This window comes from Oryx dammah, unplaced genomic scaffold (genome assembly GCF_014754425.2).
Source record: "Oryx dammah isolate SB20612 unplaced genomic scaffold, SCBI_Odam_1.1 HiC_scaffold_19, whole genome shotgun sequence".
NCBI classification, from domain to species: Eukaryota; Metazoa; Chordata; class Mammalia; order Artiodactyla; family Bovidae; genus Oryx; species Oryx dammah.
Window position 1 is genome coordinate 75,372,370 of NW_024070203.1, and position 18,997 is coordinate 75,391,366.

The 18,997-nt window shown below is 44.5% G+C and overlaps 1 protein-coding gene across 5 annotated transcripts in view; it reads left to right on the plus strand.

Moving 5' to 3' along the window:
* Nucleotides 1–3,455: 3,455 nt before the first annotated feature.
* Nucleotides 3,456–18,997, plus strand: part of SNX31 (sorting nexin 31) — an 81,609-nt gene continuing 66,067 nt past the window's right edge. For 4 of the 5 annotated variants that reach the window (XM_040260974.1, XM_040260975.1, XM_040260977.1 and 1 more), the window contains exons 1-3: nt 3,456–3,537; nt 3,638–3,712; nt 15,808–15,922. In XM_040260974.1, coding sequence (XP_040116908.1) covers nt 3,472–3,537; nt 3,638–3,712; nt 15,808–15,922 — 256 coding nt within the window. In that variant the 5' untranslated portion in view covers nt 3,456–3,471. The remainder of the gene's footprint in view (nt 3,538–3,637; nt 3,713–15,807; nt 15,923–18,997) is intronic. The other variant, XM_040260976.1, reaches the window with a different exon arrangement.

An 18,997-nucleotide genomic window follows, 5' to 3' on the forward strand; every position in this document is an offset into this window, starting at 1 on the left:
GGGTTGGGGGTGGAGGAATGGGTGATGGTGGTCAAAGCTACAAATTTCCAGTTTATAAAATGAAAAATTTCTGGTAATCTAATATACAGAATGGTGGCTATAGTTAACAATACTATTCTATGTACTTTAACATTGCTAACAGAGTAAATCTTAAATGTTCTCACTAAAAAAAAAACTAAGTGAAGTGATAGATATATTAACGTTATCATGGTAACATTTTACAATATATATGTGTATCAAGTCATCACATTGTACACCTTAAACTTACACAATGTTAGATGTCAAGTATATCTCAATAAAGTTGGGAATAAAATACTCCAGCAAAAAAAAGTTCATTGACAATGAGTGATTGAGATCTGATTGTCAGCTTAGAGAGGTGGGATGAGGTGGGAAGTGGGAAGGAGGTTCAAGAGGGTGGGGGTGTATGTGTACCTATGGCTGATTTATTTGACGTATGGTAGAAACCCACACAATATCATAAAGCAATTATCCTTCAATTAAAAGAAAGACCTGTCAGGGGCAGAGATCAGGGATGGAGGAGGGCAGGGACTTACAGAGAGGCCAGTCCTGTTCTCAGATTCAGGTGTGACATAAGTTAAAGGGAGGAAGTGGCTTGTTTGGACTTTGCTGGGGGTTGAGCCAGGACCCAAGCCCCTCACAGGTAGAAGCAAGTCCCCAGGAGGAGGAACCTGACCAGGGAGCTCCACATTGCTGCCTGAAGACTGGACCAGATCCTGGAGTGTACACTTAGCCTCTAGTCAAGGGGACGCTCAGGGACACCTCTGGCCTTGCTGTAGAGTGACCCTCCACATTAGACAGGGCCCACAGGCAAAGGAAAAACCCTGAGCCCCATCTGTCCTGGAAGGAAAGTCCTCTTGAAGTGGGTAGTGTAGTTAACATGATTTCAGAGAAGAAAAGTACACACTTTAAGAATCCAGGGACTTCTCTGGCAGTCTAGTGATTAAGAACCTGCCTTCCAACACTGGATTTGAGCCCTGGTCGGGTTTGATCCCTGGGGACGTGGGTTTGATTCCTGGTTGGGAAATAAGATCCCACATGCGGGGCAACTGACGAGCCCGCATGTCACAGCTAGAGAGAAGCCCGCATGCCACAAGGCAAGATCCCACGCACGGCAACTAAGACCCGACACAGCCAAAAATAAATGCATAAACACTTTTACAAAGAATCCACTCACATGCGAAGACCTCTGAGTGAGAGGCTGTTGAGCTGGGATATAAATTCCTACTGCCACACTCTTAGCCACACTGCCTTCTACAGCCTCCCTAACTCCAGGGTTCTAAATCTCAATTCCCTTTTCTGAAAAAGCAGAACAGGTTCCTAGCTCCAAGTTACTGGGGCTATTGAATGGCATGATGTACATCACAGCCCAGCATCCAGCAAGCCGGTGGGAACCAACGGGGGTTCAGCGGTACTGTGCTCCTTCCCGGCTTCTCACGTCAGGCCGTCAGTTCTCACCCAGTGATAACCATCTTAAAGGGCTTTCCATGGTTCTGCTGAAGTTCTAGAATAAACTATTTGGACCTATGAAAAAGTGGTCTGTGACTTGGAAAAGCTACCTCACTCTCTGGCCTGTTGTGGGTAGGATGTTACTCTTCATGTTTACCTGGAAGACTTAATGGGAGGATAAAGGACAGGATAAAGCCCAATGTCCACCTTGGGCTTCCCAGGTGGTGCTAGTCATAAAGAATCTGACCGCCAATGCAGGAGAACTAAGAGATGCTGGTACAATCCCTGGGTCGGGAAGGTCCCCTGGAGGAGGAAATGGCAACCCCCTCCAGTATTCTTGCCTGGAAAATCCCATGAACAGAGACGCCTGGGCAGGCTACAGTCCCTGGGGTCCCCAAAAGTCTGACACGACTAAAAGTGACTTAACACACAACACACAAAGGACAGGAAGTGAGGAGAGAGCCCAGGGCCCACCTATGACAGACACGCATGGGACTTCTTCCTCCCTCCACCCTCCACCCTGATGAGCAGGCAGCAGGAATGTTATTTTGGTTTAACTAAAATAAGAGAATTAGGAGGATTACTTTCCAACTAAAATGAGAGACTGCTGAAAGAACTTAAGATGGTTAGTCCAGAGACCAAAGAGTTTGGGGAACCCGGCTAAGTGGGTGCTGGCACCTGTTTGAAATCAGGGCTTCTTGGAGATCAAGAGTTGCCCAAACCACTTCCATTTGATTAGGTTTCTAGTGTATTAAAGGAAAAAAAATTTTTTTTTCTTTTTAAGGAAAAAATATTTAGTATTTAAAAAAATACTAAAGTGGTGTTGCAAATACTATGGCATATCTTAAGTATTACCTTTAACAAATGTTAATACAAAATACTGACCGTAATACAAATGTTCTAGTCATAGGGTAATTACTTGTTTAGTCACTAAGTCATGTCCCACTCTTTTGTGACCCCGTGGATTGTAGCCCACCAGGCTCCTCTGCCCATGGAATTTTTGTACTCTCACAAGAGTACTGGAATGGGTGGCCATTTCCTCCTCCAGGGGACCTTCCCCATCCAGGGGATCAAACCCACCTCTCTTGAGTCTCCTGCGTTGGTAGGCAGATTCTTTACCACTGGGAAGCCCAGGGTAATTACTAGATGTAGGCATATGTTGAAAATCTTAATTCACAGTGTACTGCAGGCAATGTTGGCTCGCAATGGGACACAATGTTTTTCAATCCTATCAGGACACTGACTTGCAGAAAAAAAATGTCAACATTTGGAGTCTGAAGGTGGGTCTGAGTGTGATCTGTCTCTGTCATGATGGACCCAATGGAAGGGAGCCTGGACATTCTGCTGACCACAGAGATCAGAATGCGGCCCTGGAGCCCACATTGGAGAAGACAGGGTTCTCCTGGGCTGTGCATCCCCCACCGCCTAACGCCCAGCAAGGAGCCTGAGATGCAGGGGCGGGGGAGGGGAGCAGTTAGTGAGTTACGCGGTTGGCAGGTGCACACGACATCCATGCCGCCAGAGCAACTATTTGTAACTTTCATGGGTCGAGGGAAGCCTCCGAAAGTCTGATGGAACCCAGGACCTTCTCAGAAGAATTCCATCGCCCCACCCATCCATGCACATTTTCCCCTAAAGAGCCCCCCGGCAGTCCACAGACCCCAGGGTGAAGCCTCTGGCCCAAGGCGGGTACTGGCACTTTCTAGCGTCTACTTGAATTCCGTCCCTGGCCCCGCCGAGCACCTGGAGCCCCACCTGGGGCGCAGACTGGCTGTGGGGCGTGGACGGTGGCCGCACTTCGCCTCCTTCCCTTCCGGGGATCCGAGTGGCCCAGTCGGAGCGGGGCGGGGACCAGGAGGCGGGCCGCACCTGAGGACACCCGAGGCGAGCAGACTGCGGGGCCCGCCGCTGCACCCACCGCCGCGGGGCTCAGAGCCGAGGACCGCGCCGCCGCCGCCGCCGCGGCCCGGGCCCCCAGCGCCGCCCCGGGCCGCCGCCCGAGCAATGAAGATGTCTTTCTGCATCCCGGTGTCCCAGCAGCGGCCCGACGCGCTCGGGGGCCGCTATGTGGTGCGTCAGGGGGCTCGGGGTGAGAGCGGGCAGGGACAAGGCGGGGGCGGGGGCGAATCAGTCCCTCGGCTGATTCGGACTCTGATGTCTCTGTTTGCAGCTGTATTTCGTGTACCTGGACGGGTTTCTGTTCTGCAAGGTGCGTTACAGCCAGCTGCATCGTTGGAACGAACAGGTGAGAGAACCCAGGCTGGCCCCAGCCCGCCCACCCGACTCCAGTGTGGCCCGTGGGCACTGGGTGCTTGACTGTGACAAGACACCGCACTTCCTGAGGGCTTTGGGCTCCTAATCCGGGTCGTGGTAACGGGTTAATCATGAATTGCTTGGCATATAGCTCAATTAATACATGTTCTCTGGTCTAATCACCTAGGGCTGTGAAGTGAGGTGGGGTGCTGTAGGTAATTAATTATCCAACCCAGCCCAGCCCGGTGATCCCCACCAGCCCAACCCAGCTCCATTTCAATGCCAGTTGTTTTCCCAAGACAATACCCTTGTGCAAAATGAGCAAACCAAGTCTAGATCAAGGAGGTGTAGTCTTCAGTCTCTGGGATGTGAGTGCTGGGCTTCCCTAGTGGCTCAGATGGCAAAGAATCGATGCAGGAGACCCAGGTTCAGTCCCTGGGTTGAGAAGATCCCATGGAGAAGGGAATGGCAACCCATACCAGTATGCTTGCCTGGAGATTTCCGTGGACAGAGGAGCCTGGCCGGCTACAATCCATGGGGTTGCCAAGAGTTGGACACGACTGAGTGACTAACACTTTCTTTCTCCCAGAGTTTAATTTTCCCCCCTTTGAAAAGGTGTGTCTCTATTTTTGTTTCCAAAGGAAGGTATTCATAGGCTTCAAATATGGCAGACTGGAAAGCCAGGAAACAGAGGAATTATTAAACTAAAAGGCCATTTTCCACTCTAGTTTCTCACTCTGATGTCCTGATGACACTTTCTTCCAGCATGCAGACTGATTAACCAGGCCTAATGGGTTTTGTTTTCCTAACAAGGAAGTGTTGCAAATCATCAAAGTGGGTTAGAGGAGTACATGGAAGTTTGGAATTGAACTTCACCTTTCCCCCACCTTTATGCAGTTTTTTTTTTTTTTTTAAAGATTTTGTATCCCAATTATAAAGAACACATACCTAACGTTAGAAAGAAAAAAAGGAAAAAGAAAAAAGCTTACCTCGGCAATAGATATTAACATTTTGGGGAGAGTCCTTTCAGATAATCTCTGGTTTCTAGTGAGTAAATAAATCTTTTTTTTTTAAGACCGTTTTCTGTTGATGAACAGCTCAGTTCCTTTATTATATTATTATAAAAACATCACTGAAGTGAGCCTTCTTCCTCATACATTCCAGTGTGTTGGAAAAGTCCATTTTCAAGGTATGACTAAGATTCTCTGGATTCAGGGAAAACAGGTGTAATGTGGTTGTGACTTTTTGTGGTCATTTTTGAATTGCTAGCACCTAACACAGTGCCTGTGATCCAGCAGGTCCTCAGGAATGAGTGTCAGTGGCTGAATAAAAAAGGCATGCATTCAGACTTCTGAAGGATAACAAGCTTCTTGTGACTGAAACCTGCCTGGGGAGTCGGGAGGACTACAGATGGGAACTCAAAGGAAGAGACAGTCGAGTTGGTTTAGGCAGGTGTAGGATGGACATGAGGGTCACCTCCCACCCTCATCTGCCTCCCTGCATGTGAGGTCAGGTTGGCGAGGTGGCCATCACAGGTAAAAAGCAGGAGTCGGCAGAGAGAAGGGAGGGATGGACTGACCACTTCCTGACTGGACACCTCACCTCTTCTCTGACCTTCAATTTTTTCCTCAGAAATGATCAGGTGGGTGGTTGTGGATGTCAGCTTCACAAGGCTCTTGTGAAGATTAGAATCCAGGTTCTCAGAGGACCTGGCACATAGTTATGTGCTTGTATTTACTGACGTAGAGGCTTGTTGAGCCCTCCTTAACCAACTCAGAAAGATGCTTGTTTTCAGAAAAATTCAGACCTATCAAATCCTAGCAGGCCCTGAAGCAGAAACATAAAGCCAATTCTTCTGATCTCCAAAAAGATCTGCCTTTTGTAGAGTATACAATGGATACTGATGAATACTTCGTATTTGTTTTTCAAAATTCTAAAGTGAGGATTTCTTTAGCCATTTTCCAACCATCTTACATGTATCATTGTTTTCCTTTTCTGTAGGAACAGTTCCTTTTAAATACACTATTTAGATCTTAGGAGGTGGCTATTGGTATTATTAATTTAGAACAATAACTAACTAAGGTTGTGCTAAGGTTGGAGCCAAGAGCTTTATATGTTATATTGTGTTTAATTTTTATAACAGTCTTATGAGGTAAGATTATAATTAGCCCCATTTAACAGATGAGAAAACTGAGGTACACCTTGCCCAAGGTCATACCACTCCAAGTGTTGGAGCCAAGATTTGATCTCTGGAACCTGCTCTAACCATTTTGTGGTTCCTTACCAAAGTTGGCAAAATATCAGAAAAACAGACTATCAGAAAAACAACTGCATCCTAAGCTAACATTTTTTTTTACTTTATTTAAGCATAGTATAATAAAATTCTCCAACTGTATGTGTCTAGTGTGATGAACTATAAATATATTTAATCTACTGCCACCATAATCAAGACAGAGAACAGTTTCCACACTCATGTTTCCTTGTCCCCTTTGCCCTTGATCCCCTCCCTCCACCTCAAGTCTCAGACAACAAGATCTGCTTTCTATCCTTAGAGTTCCTGGCATAAGATTTTATTCCACCTGCCCAAGAAGCCCCTATAAGGTTGGCATTGCAATCGTTATCATTACTCCCATTTTATAGATGAAAAGTTCAAGTAAGTTTGCTAGATTTAGCAAATAAAAATATAGGATCCTCAGTTAAATGTGAATTTCAGATAAATAACAAACACTTGTCTAGTATCAGTCAGTTCAGTCGCTCAGTCTTGACCGACTCTTTGTGACCCCATGAACCACAGCACGCCAGGCCTCCCTGTCCATCACCAACTCCTGGAGTCCACCCAAACCCACGTCCATTGAGTTGATGATGCCATCCAACTATCTCATCCTCCGTCATCCCCTTCTCCTCCTTCCCTCAATCTTTCCCAGCATCAGGGTCTTTTTAAATGAGTCCCCTCTTCTCATCAGGTGGCCAAAGTATTGGAGTTTCAGCTTCAACATCAGTCCTTCCAATGAACACCCAGGACTGATCTCCTTTAGAATGGACTGGTTGGATCTCCTTGCAGTCCAAGGGACTCTCAAGAGTCTTCTCCAACACCACAATTCAAAAGCATCAATTCTTTGGCACTCAGCTTTCTTTATAGTCCAACTCTCACATCCATACATGACCACAGGAAAAACCGTAGCCTTGACTAGATGGACCTTTGTTGGCAAAGTACTAGAATATCTCCTGCAATATTTGAGATACTCTTAACTGGGCATCCTCTATTTTATCTGGCAACCCTAACTCAGAGACCAAAAGGTTGGCTGACTAGCCTCTTCTCAGCAGTTTTTATTCTTCCTACTCCATGGAAGATGTGAAATGGCTAAGAATTCTTAATCTGATTTAATATTAATACTGAGCACAATAAAAAAGGAGACAATATAAAGTCCCCATCTGTGTTTATGAATGTGTGTGTCAAGTGTATGTTTGGTGAGTAGAAGTTAATTTCCAATTGATTTGGAAGTTCTGTATCACAATAGAACAGAAACTTCATCTTAATAGGATTAACTGATTACTCATTTACTTAAGAATATTTACTAAGTACCTATTAAATGGCAAGCACTATGTTAAATTAAGTGAAGACTCTGACTTTTAGCACATGTGATTTTTGGATTTATGAACTGGATTTCTATTTTGTATATTGGTGGAGTGGAAGTCGCTCAGTTATGTCAGACTCTTTGTGACACCATGGACGGTAGCCCACCAGGCTCCTCTGTCTGTGGAATTCTCCAGGAAGAATACTGGAGTGGGTAACCATTCCCTTCTCCGGGGGATCTTCCCAACCCAGGGATCAAACCCAGATCTCCTGCATTGCAGGCAGGTTCCTTATCATCTGAGCCACCGGGGAAGCCCTCTGCAATTGAGAAGGAGAACCTGACTCAGGTGACGTGGCCCCTGCCCCTTCTGTGGGAGGCTAATGCGTATAAGACTGACCTGAGGAAAGATGGCTGTGTTTCCCAGAGGTCAGCTGTGACCCGTGCTCTCTGAAGTCATGGCTGGCCGCCCGGTTCCCACGGAGGCTCTCAAGTTCTGGCAGCTTCCCTTCCACTGCTGAGTGTTATCTGTCTCTCTGCCACAGGAACTCCCTGACCTGACTGCTTTCTGTGCCTCAAAATGAATAAAATCAGCTTGATCTATGCCCTTGCCTGTACCACAAGGGGAGTTAAATCTGTGAAAGAAACCTTTAATTGGCTCATTTTGGCCATTCCGTGTAAATGAGGCTGGACTCTGTGGCGAGGATGCTTGCCTCTTTGGAAACGCCCTGCTGGCATCAGTCATAGCAATGCTGACAAGCCTTGCAAAGGATCCTCGGTGCGAGAGGAGGGCTCCGCACTGGCTCAGCTTTCCTCCCTGCCAGGTGCTGACTCAGTCTGGCTCCTTCCTATCTGATATTTCTTCTTTCCCCAACTCAGACCATCTGTTCTCATGAGCTGGCCAGTTGCCACTCCCTGGCTCACTTCCCCCTCCTGGGCCGTGGGTTAGAGACCAGCCTTTCTCAAGGGTCACCTCAAGCTCCACCTCGTCTGGGAAGTCCCCCTTAATTGCACAAGACGCCTTTCTCTGATTCCTGTGCCACTTTGTGTTTAAACCTTGTTGCTTTCGCCTTCTTTGTGTGAAGATTTTGTTTCCCTCTTTATTTAGTTGAGAAGCCCAAATACTTAAATGAAGGAATGAATGAAGGCTGTAGGCATAGCATATCCAGCACAGAATCCTGTTTTAGGAGAGGCCCAATAGAGATTTGATGGAGGAGGAGGATGGGATGGAAAGAGGGCAAGGAGAAGGAAAAAGTGGTGAAAAGACTCTGTCCAAGTTCTGCTGCTCACTGATGTTGGTTTAAGTCACTTCAGCTGCCTGAGTTACTCATTGTCAACTAACCTTGTTGTCCAGGTGGGAGGATGTGGTCAGATTGCCCTCATTACCAAGGTGGGAGGGTGACAGGGCTCCTGGCCATGATGATCGCCTACTTCACAGGACTGTACTGAGGAAGAAATGGGAAAACACACAAGACTGATGTTCTTTAGTACAAAATTCCACAGTCCAGGTTGATTTGAGCTTGTGACCCTTTATCTGGACAATCTGAGATTTTTAATACATAGGGCCTTGGAAGGTGGGATGACTGAGTCAACATCAGAAACAGAGGCTATCAAGAGGACAGTGTTGTGACTGTAATTCCACTTGTCCCAGATCACCGCCAAGGGATAGAAATAGGGGGCTGCAAGTGCATGTGGCATCTCCAGATAAAAGGTCACAGCTCAAATCAACTTGGACCATGGGATTTTGTACCAAAGAACATCAGTCTTGTGTATTTTCCCATTTCTTCCTCAATACAGTCCTGTGAAGTAGGTGATCATCACGGCCATGAACTCTGTCATCCTCCCACCTTGATAACAAAGGCAATCTGACCACATCCTCCCACCTTGACGTCAAGGTTCAATTGGCCAGTAGAGTTCTCTTCATGTTAAGAGGCAGAACTGTATGATGGAGAAGTTGGAGCAGGAGCCTGTGCTGAAATTAAAAAAAATAATGTTACCTGAACATGATTTTTCAAAGCAAGCACACAAAAACACCTCTTACTAAAGGAACACGAGAGGTGCGTTTTCCTTCTGATCTCTTGAAACAGTTTTTGAAAGAGTGTTGGGGCTAACTCTGCTGCTGCTGCTGCTGCTGCTAAGTTGTTTCATTCGTGTCCGACTCTTAGCGACCCCATGGACTGCAGCCAACCAGGCCTCTCCGCCCATGGGATTTTCCAGTACTGGAGTGGGGTGCCATTGGCGTCTCCGGGGGCTAACTCTAATAACAGATAATTCTCAGTATGTGAGTGCTTTTAATAGATAAACTCTGTACTATTTGAGACCAATAGAAAAGACTGTATTTTGGTAGAGCTAAAGAATTTGTGCAGTTGGGATTGACTTTTGGTGGACTTTACTGCTCCGTTTGTCGTGTTTGTCTTCCCCCTTAGACCAGTGCTTGAGAAAGGAGGGGAAAGATTCCTTGAGAAGTCAGCTCTGGTTGTAAAACCTGCCGGGAGAGTTTTGGCTCTGGGGTGGGTATTAGGACCTTAATCCTTGTTGACTTTTCGTCCAGCTCTTGGCTGTAGGGCTCCTCCCAGAACTCCCCTGGGTAACCCAGACAGCCCTGCTGGTTCAAGGATACTGAGATTCCCACCCATTTGGGAGCATCTGTGATGTTTATGCAGAGAAGGCAATGGCAGCCCGCTCCAGTACTCTTGCCTGGAAAATCCCATAGGTGGAGGAGCCTGGTGGGCTGCAGTCCATGGGGTCGCTAAGAGTCAGAATGACTGAGGGACTTCACTTTCACTTTTCACTTTCATGCATTGGAGAAGGAAATGGCAACCCACTCCAGTGTTCTTGCCTGGAGAATCCCAGGGACGGGGGAGCCTGGTGGGCTGCTGACTCTGGGGTGGCACAGAGTCGGACACGACTGAAGCGACTTAGCAGCAGTAGCAGCAGTGATGTTTATGAACACTTGACAAGAAGATTGCCTTTTAAAGATCACTCAATCAGTTAATCAGGAAATAAGTGCATGCAAAGAAGACCAATCCTGCTTCTGCTTAATGGAATTAGCAGAGAGGGGTGCATGAATCCCTTGCCTGGGATGATGTAATTAATGACTGAGGGGCCTGTGGATCCTCTCTGGCACGGCAGGAAGATTTCCTCGAATTTTAAAAAAACAGAATTGTTGCTCTAATATTTTATACTGCTAGATTTAAAGAAAAAATGACAAATAACTACTGGAATCTGGCGGGTAATTTATTGTTTCCATTTTATAAAATTTATTTTCAATTGGAGGATAATTGCTTTACAATGTCGTGTTGGTTTCTGCCGTAAAACAACGTGAATCAGTCACAAGTATATATGTGTCTCCTCCCTCTTGACCCTCCCACGCCATCCCACCCCTCTAGGTTGTCACCAGCACCAGGTTGAGCTCCCTGTTTATGCAGCAACTTCCCAGTAGTGATCTGTTTTCTGTATGGTACTGTGTATGTTTCAGTGCTGCTCTCTCAGTTCATGCCACCCTCTCCTTCCACCCACCCCCCGCTGTGTCCACACGTCTGTTCTCTGTGTCTGCATCTCTATCGGGCAGGTAATTTAAATGAGAGGCAGTCGGAGTGGTAGGAACAGCCTGAGAGAATATAAACTCAAGTGATTCTAGACCCTCTTGTTTTTTTAAGAGAGGCCAGAGCATAGGGTTTCCTTTTTTTAAAAAAAATAAACATTATTTTTGTGGACCAATCTCAGATTTCTTTTTTTTTTTTTTAAGTGCAAAGATGGTACAGAGTTCTCATCTCCTTTGCACCCACTTTCCCCTGCTGTTTTCCATAGGTATGGTACTTGGACTACAGGGGCTTCCCAGGCGGCGCCAGTGGTAAAGAACCCACCTGCCATTGCAGGAGAACTAAGAGATGCCGGTTCAATCCCTGGTCGGGAAGGTCCCCTGGAGGAGGAAGTGGCAACCCACTCCAGTAATCTTGCCTGGAGAATCCCATGGACAGAGAAGCCTGGGTGGGCTGCAGTCCATGGGGTCCCAAAGAGTTGGACACGACTAAAAGTGACTTAACACAATGAACCTGTATTGATGCAGAATTACAAACTACAGTCTATCGTTTATTCCAACTTCTTTGGTCTTAATGTCCTTCTGTTCCAAGGCCACATCCAGGCCCCACATTAAACTGTCATGTCTCTTTAGGCTCCTCCTGACTGTGACAGTTCCTCAGGCTTTCCTTGTTGTTCATGATTTTGACAATTTTGAGGAGTACTGGGCAGGTAGTTTGTGGAATGTCCCTCTATTGGACTTGGTCTGATGTTATTCAGATGACCAGACTGGGTTTATGGTTTTGAGAGAAAGACCCTCGGGGACAAGTGCTTCTAATCACATCTTGTCTGGGGCAGTTGCTATCGATCTAATGTTCTTGATAGTGCCCTTGGCCACCTGGCTGAGAGAGTGTTGGTCAGGTTTCTCCATATAAAGTTACTTCTTTCCCTGCCTTTCCACACTGTGCTCCTAGGAGGGAGGTCACCATGCACAGACCACACTCAAAGACTGAGGATTTATGTTCCATCTCCTTGTGGCATGAAGTATCTACATACATTATTTGGGATTTTTCTGCACCAGGATTTGTCTATTCTCTCTTATTTATTGAGTCAATAATTTATATCTGGACTATAAATTATTATAGACTCCTGGATATAATACTTCTGGAGTGGACTCCTAGATATTTATTTTATACTTCGGGCTGTACTTCAATTAGACTTTATTTTATTGTTCAGATTGTTCCAGCTTGGCCTGTGGGAGCTCTTTCAGTTTGTTCCTCTGTGTCTTTGACATACCCCTATTGTTGACTTTTGTTTGCTTTGCACACTTTCTTATTTTCTGGCATTACAAGATTCCCAGACTCATCTTCTTTTTTTTTTTGGCCCCACTGTGTGGCAGGTGGGATTTTTGTTCCCCCACCAGGGATTGAACCGGTACCCTCTGCATTTGAGGCATAGAGTCCTAACCACTGGATCTTAGGGAAGTCCCAGTCCCAGACTCATCTTGTGTATTTCTTGCCTCAGTCCTAGAATCAACCATTCCTTCATGGAGTCCTAGTTGCTTTTATTGGAGAATAACATTAGAAACCAGTATCTGGCACTAGGAGTGTTCTCCACTGCCACAGTGTTTTTGCTTTTAGACCCTCTCAGCTGAAAGAGCAAGAAAATATATGTGCATATATGCATGTCCATAAATAAATACCTCTGGGTGTAGCCATCTGTGTCTAAATTAAGTTAAACGTGAGTTCATACCGATGTCTTCAACGGTAACCCATCACCACATGGCTCACTCTAGCTTGTTCCCTTATCTGAAAACTCTCATTACAACAGTGAGAAACCACTCACACCACCTGCCATCCGTTGACTTGATTGTTCCATTCTGTGGGCACATATAGAGGCACCAGAATGGATAACCTGTATCCACTTAGGAAACAATTTTATCAGCTGGAGCTCAGTTCTTATGTGCAGCTACTTTTGCCTTTGATTTTACAGACACCACTCATTTGCAGAGTGACTCAGGTCAGCACCTTTTCCCTCATCCCCTTCACTGCAATTGTTTCCTGTATTTATAATATAGTTACATTGTTTACTCACATTCTGCATTCCATTCTGGGTTTCCCCCCACTTCCTAAATGATTCTTTAAATATTTGCACACATTAAAGTTGTGTTGTAAAGTTCAGTAGGTTTCAAATACCTAGTATCATGTATCATAGTATCATACAGACTAGTTTCACCACCCTGAAAGATTCCACGTGCTTCACCAGTTCAACACCCCCTTTTTCCAAGCTCCTGGTGACCATGGATGTTTTTACTCTCTCTATCATTTTGCTTTTCCCCCAAGAATATCATATAATTGAGGTCATACAGTCAGTTTTTTCAGATTGACTTTTTATTCATCAATGTGTATCTCAGTTTCCTCCACGTCTTTTTGTGGCTTGACAACACATTTCTTTTTGTTGCTGGGGAATATTCCATTGTAGGGATAGACCAGAGTTTGTTTATCCATTCACCTATTGAGGGATATCTCGATTGCTTTCAGGATTTGGTGATTATGAGTAAAGCACCTCTAAACATTTGTATGCTGTTTTGTTTTTTTTTTTGTGGCCACAGTTTTCAAATCTGTTGGGTGAATAACTAGGAGTGTAGTTGCTGAATTATGTGGTAAAACTATGTTTACCTTGTAAGAAATGGCCAAAATTTCTTCCAAAGTGGCTGTGCCATTTTATATTCTCTCCAGAGTATAATTTGAATATTTTTTAATTGCAAAAATAAATGTTGGCATCAAATTTAGATTCCCTAGAAATCAAACAAAGAGCCTAGCAGACCAAACAAAACATAAGGGAGCTGTGTCTTCCCTACAGGTAGGCAGGCAATGACCTCTCTAAGCATTAGGTCAACACTGTCCAACAGAAATGTATGTGCTGGTGGAAGTGCTCTGTATCTGCTTTGTCCAGTTTAGTAGGAACTTCCCATGTTCCCATGTTTCCAGTGGCTATTGAGTATTTGAAATGTGGTTAGTGAGATAGAGGAGTTGAATTTTAAATATTAAGTTTAAGTATTTACAGGTGGCTAATGGACGTCTTATTGGGTGGCCCAATTCTGGGCCACCCTAAGGATTTTGGCTCGTACTTGAGTGAGATGGGCTGCTATGAAGGATTTTGTGCAGGGCAGAGGAATGCTCTGACTTAAACACTTTTAAGTAACTTTAGATTCTGTATTGGAGAAGGCAATGGCACCCCACTCCAGTACTCTTGCCTGGAAAATCCCACGGACAGAGGAGCCTGGTGGGCTGCAGTCCATGGGGTCTTGAAGAGTCAGGCATGACTGAGAGACTTCCCTTTCACTTTTCACTTCCATGCATTGGAGAAGGAAATGGCAACCCTCTCCAGTGTTCTTGCCTGGAGAATCTGGAGACGGGGCAGCCTGGTGGGCTGCTGTCTATGGGGTCGCATAGAGTCGGACATGACTGAAGCGACTTAGCAGCAGCAGCAGCAGCAGATTCTGTATTAGGAATAGACGGAAGGAGAGCAAGGGTGGAGGCAGAGAGATCTGTTAGAAAGTTACTGCAATAACCTGGAGCAAGAGATGACAGGGCTGTGGACAAGAGTGATGGCAGTGGGGGAGGAAGAAGTGGCCAGATTTGGGATCTATTTTGAGTTAGGGCTGGTACAAGGTAAATATTTGCCAAACACACACTGTATTTTTGACAAAGGTCATGGAATTTTAGTTCGTTCTTGTTTGCAGTCTCATTTCTCTTAGATCTGCTCTCATTTTCTTTCAGCCAGTGAAATTTCCTGTTCCAGAGGTACCATGTTAAAATCTTACTGGTTTTCTTTCTTCTACCTTAAAGAGAATGATACGATGTCTTATTTTCAAGCTTTCACTGTAAATGTGAGTCTGGAATGAAGGTCATTTTTGATTACCTAATTTAAAAATTATTTTTGATGCATCTACTATGAGCTTGGATAAAGATAGTTTCCAACATGGTCATAGTCTTGGGTCATACATGGGTGGGGAAGAGGGAGGGGTCTGGCAGGGTTTCTGTTGGGGTCATATGTCAGCCTTGCAGGACTTTTAGAAATGAACATTGTCCACTAGCAATAGAATGTGAGCTACATATGGAACACTGCAAAATTTTGTGTTAAAATCTTAACATGTTAAAAAAGATTTTAAAAACAGGTGGAATTAATTTTAATGATATATTTTATTTAATCTGATACATCTAAAATATTATGATTTCAGTAGGTAATCAATATAAAAAGTTATTGAGGAGGGTATGGTAACTCACTCCTATATTCTTGCTTGGAGAATCCCATGGACAGAGGAGCCTGGCAGCCTACAGTCCAAAGAGTCGGACATGACTGAAGCTACTTAGCATGCATGTTCCTAAAAAGTTATTAGCAAAATGTTTTACATTCTCCTCCCTTTGTATGAAGTCTTCCCTTAAAATTAGAGTGTATTTTACACTTACCACCCATCTCAGTTTGGACTAGCTGTGTTGTCAGAGGCTACCAAATTAGACTGCACAGCTCTGAGCATCTGCTGTTCTGTTGAGATTGGGTGGGTGTGGGGAGGGGGAATTAAATTCCTCACTCTCATCATTGATGTCACGAATACTATTGGGGAATGAATTAAAGGCATATTGTATGATGTGACTGATGGGCAGTTGTGTAAAAACAAATGAAAGATTAAAATATACCCCAAATCTACCAAACTCAGACTGGAGTTGTCAGTCTGAGATACATCTAACAGTGTTCTAGAAACCTATACTAAAATAAAATCCTCTTTAGGAAAATCAAGGTATCACCTTTTCCTCCTTTTGACCATCAGTTCAATTCAGTCGCTCAGTCATGTCCGACTCTTTGCGACCATCAGGAAGTGTTAATTTTAGATAAAGTGCTGGAGAGAGACTTGCCCCAAGCGGAGGCTTAGGTGTCTCACCAGCCTTGAATGGTAGGTGCTTTGCCTTAACCTTGTGTTTTCTGGATCTTTCAGCTGAAGCGGGTGTTTGGAAATTGTCTGCCACCCTTTCCACCAAAGTACTATCTTGCGATGACCACATCTATGGCTGATGAGAGAAGGGACCAGTTAGAACAATATTTGCAAAATGGTATGTATTTGGATTTTTTAAAACAGATCTGTGGAAATGTGAAGGTTTATATCTGTCCTCAATGGCTCTTAATATATCTACAGAATTGTGTAACCACCACCGTCACATAATCTGAGAGCATTTTTACCACCCCAAAAGAAATTTTATACCTATTATCAGCCACTTCCTATTTCTCTTCCTTATCAGCCCTTGTCTTTATGCACTAATTTATGCCTTTATAAATTTGCGTGCTCTGGATATTTCACGTAAATGCTGCTACTGCTGCTAAGTCGCTTCAGTCGTGTCCGACTCTGCGACCCCATAGACGGCAGCCCACCAGGCTCCCCCATCCCTGGGATTCTCCAGGCAAGAACACTGGAGTGGGTTGCCATTTCCTTCTCCAGTGCATGAAAGTGAAAATGAAAGTGAAGTCGTTCAGTCGTGTCTGACTCTTAGCGACCCCATGGACTGCAGCCTACCAGGCTCCTCCATCCATGGGATTTTCCAGGCAAGAGTACTGGAATGGGGTGCCATTGCCTTCTCTGTTCACGTAAATGGAATCATACAATATGTGGCCTTTGTATTTGGTATAAAAATGCTTTGTTTAGAGTCACCCCTCCCCCAGCCGCTCTGTGTTGGGTTTGATTGTAGAAGTCAAAGAAATGTCATTTGGATTAAGACCGAACAAAAGGATAAAATGATCTGCTTTTATGTGAAAGCTTTCAGGAGATATCAGAAATGTTTAGTGGCAGCGCTGGAGATGGCAGTTTCATCTCTGGCCTCCCTAGGAGCAGAGCTGAGGCACCAGGGATGGTTGGAGATCTGCTCTGGACCCATGGGGCTAGTGATAGAGTCTTGGCGCATTGCTGGGCTTCTGAAAAGTCCTATATGCACAGCAAGATGAGCTCTCATAAGAGAGGACGGTGGGGAGAAATAGAATCATTGGCATTCAAACAGTTAAAGCTTTAAAAGGGGGAAATGGTATAGACATAAAATGTTTTAAAAATAAAACCTGGCCAAAGAGTTTAAAATGAAAGACATGTTCCCTTCCACTTCAGATTCCCATGCCTTTAAAAGAGAATACTATTATTAATACAAGAGGCTTGTGTATTTCTCAGAAACCATCCTATGTATTCTAGTGTGTGTGTACATCTTTGTTGGTTAAAGACAAATCGAAGCTTACTCTATTCATTTTTCTGTATATGAGTTTTGTTTGAAATTAATTAATTCGCTTATTTTGGCTGCTGTGGGTCTTCATTGCTGCACGTGGGCTTTCTTTAGTGGGGGCTATTGTTCGTTGTGGAGCGTGGGCTTCTCACCACGAGCGGGTCTCTTGTTTCAGAGCACGGGCTTTAGAACACATGGGTTCAGGAGCTGCTGCTCTTGGCTCAGTAGTTGTGGCCCAAGGGCCCAGTGGTTCCACGGCATGTGGAATCCCCACCGGCCAGGGCCTGAACCCATGTCCCCGGTATTGGCAGGCAGACTTCTACTGGCTGCGCCACCAGGGATATCCTGAATCTGAGTTTTTAAAACTTTTTAGTCTGAAAGAATTTCTGACTTACAGTGAAGTTGCAAAATTAATGCAAAAATTTCTGTATATTCTACCCAGATTTCCCAGATGTTAACACTTTACATTTGCTTTATCACTCTCTCTCACTTTCCCATGTCTGTGTTGGTGTTATGAATGTATGCATAATATACATTGTATATAATTTTTGAGACACTTGTTTTGCATATATAAACCACTTTACCGTTAAGTACATCTATGTGTATTTCCTGAGATCAAGGACTTTCTCTTCAGTAATTACAGTGTAGTTATAAAAATCGGGCAATTAACGCTGATATAGTAATGGTATCTAGTATAGAGACTTTATTCAAACATCGCCAACTACCCCACTAATGTCCTTCACTACAAAAGAAAAAAAACTTTTTCTTCTGTATGTTGATTTTGCTCCTCTTAAAATGTTAATCTTACAGATCTTTCTTATTGTTGTTCAGTTGTCAGTAGTGTCCGACTCTTTGCGACCCCACTGACTGCGGCACGCCAGGCTTCCCTATCCATCACCATCTCCCAGAGCTTGCTCAAACTCATGTCAATTGAGTTGGTGATGCCATCCAACCATCTTGTCTTCTGTCCTCCCCTTCTCCTCCTGCCTTCAATCTTTCCCAGCATCAGGGTCTTTTTTAATGAGTCAGCTCTTCACATCAGGTGGCCAAAGTATTGGAGCTTCATCTTCAGCATCAGTCCTTCCAATGAATAAACAGGACTGATTTCCTTTAAGATTGATTGGTTTGATCTCCTTATAGTCCAAGGGATTCTCAAGAGTCTTCTCCAACACTGCAGTTCGAAAGCATCAATTCTTCAACACTCAGCCTTCTTTATGGTCCAGCTCTCATATCCATACATGACTACTGGAAAAACCATAGCTTTGACTAGATGGATCTTTATTGGCAAAGTAATGTCTCTGCTTTTTAATATGCTATCTAGGTTGGTCATAACTTTTCTTCCAAGGAGCAAGCATCTTTTGATTTCGTGGCTGCTGTCACAATCTGCAGTGATTTTGGAGCCCAAGAAAATAAAGTCTGACACTGTTTTCATTGTTTCCCCATCTGTTTGCCTTGAAATGATGGGGCTGTATGCCTTAATCTTAGTTTTTTGAATGTTGAGTTTTAAGCCAGCTTTTTCACTCTCCTCTTTCACTTTCATCAAGAGGCTTTTTAGTTCCTCTTCACTTTCTGCCATAAGGGTGGTGTCATCTGCATATCTGAGGTTATTGATATTTCTCCCGGCAATCTTGATTCCAGCTTGTGTTTCTTCCAGTCCAGAGTTTCTCATGATGTACTCTGCATAGAAGTTAAATAAGCAGGGTGACAATATACAGCCTTGACGTACTCTTTTTCCTATTTGAAACCAGTCTGTTGTTCCATGTTCAGTTCTAACTGTTGCTTCCTGACCTGCATACAGATTTCTCAAGAGGCAGGTCAGGTGGTCTGGTATTCCCATCTCTGTCAGAATTTTCCACAGTTTATTGTGATCCACACAGTCAAAGGCTTTGGCAGTTAATAAAGCAGAAATAGATGTTTTTCTGGAACTCT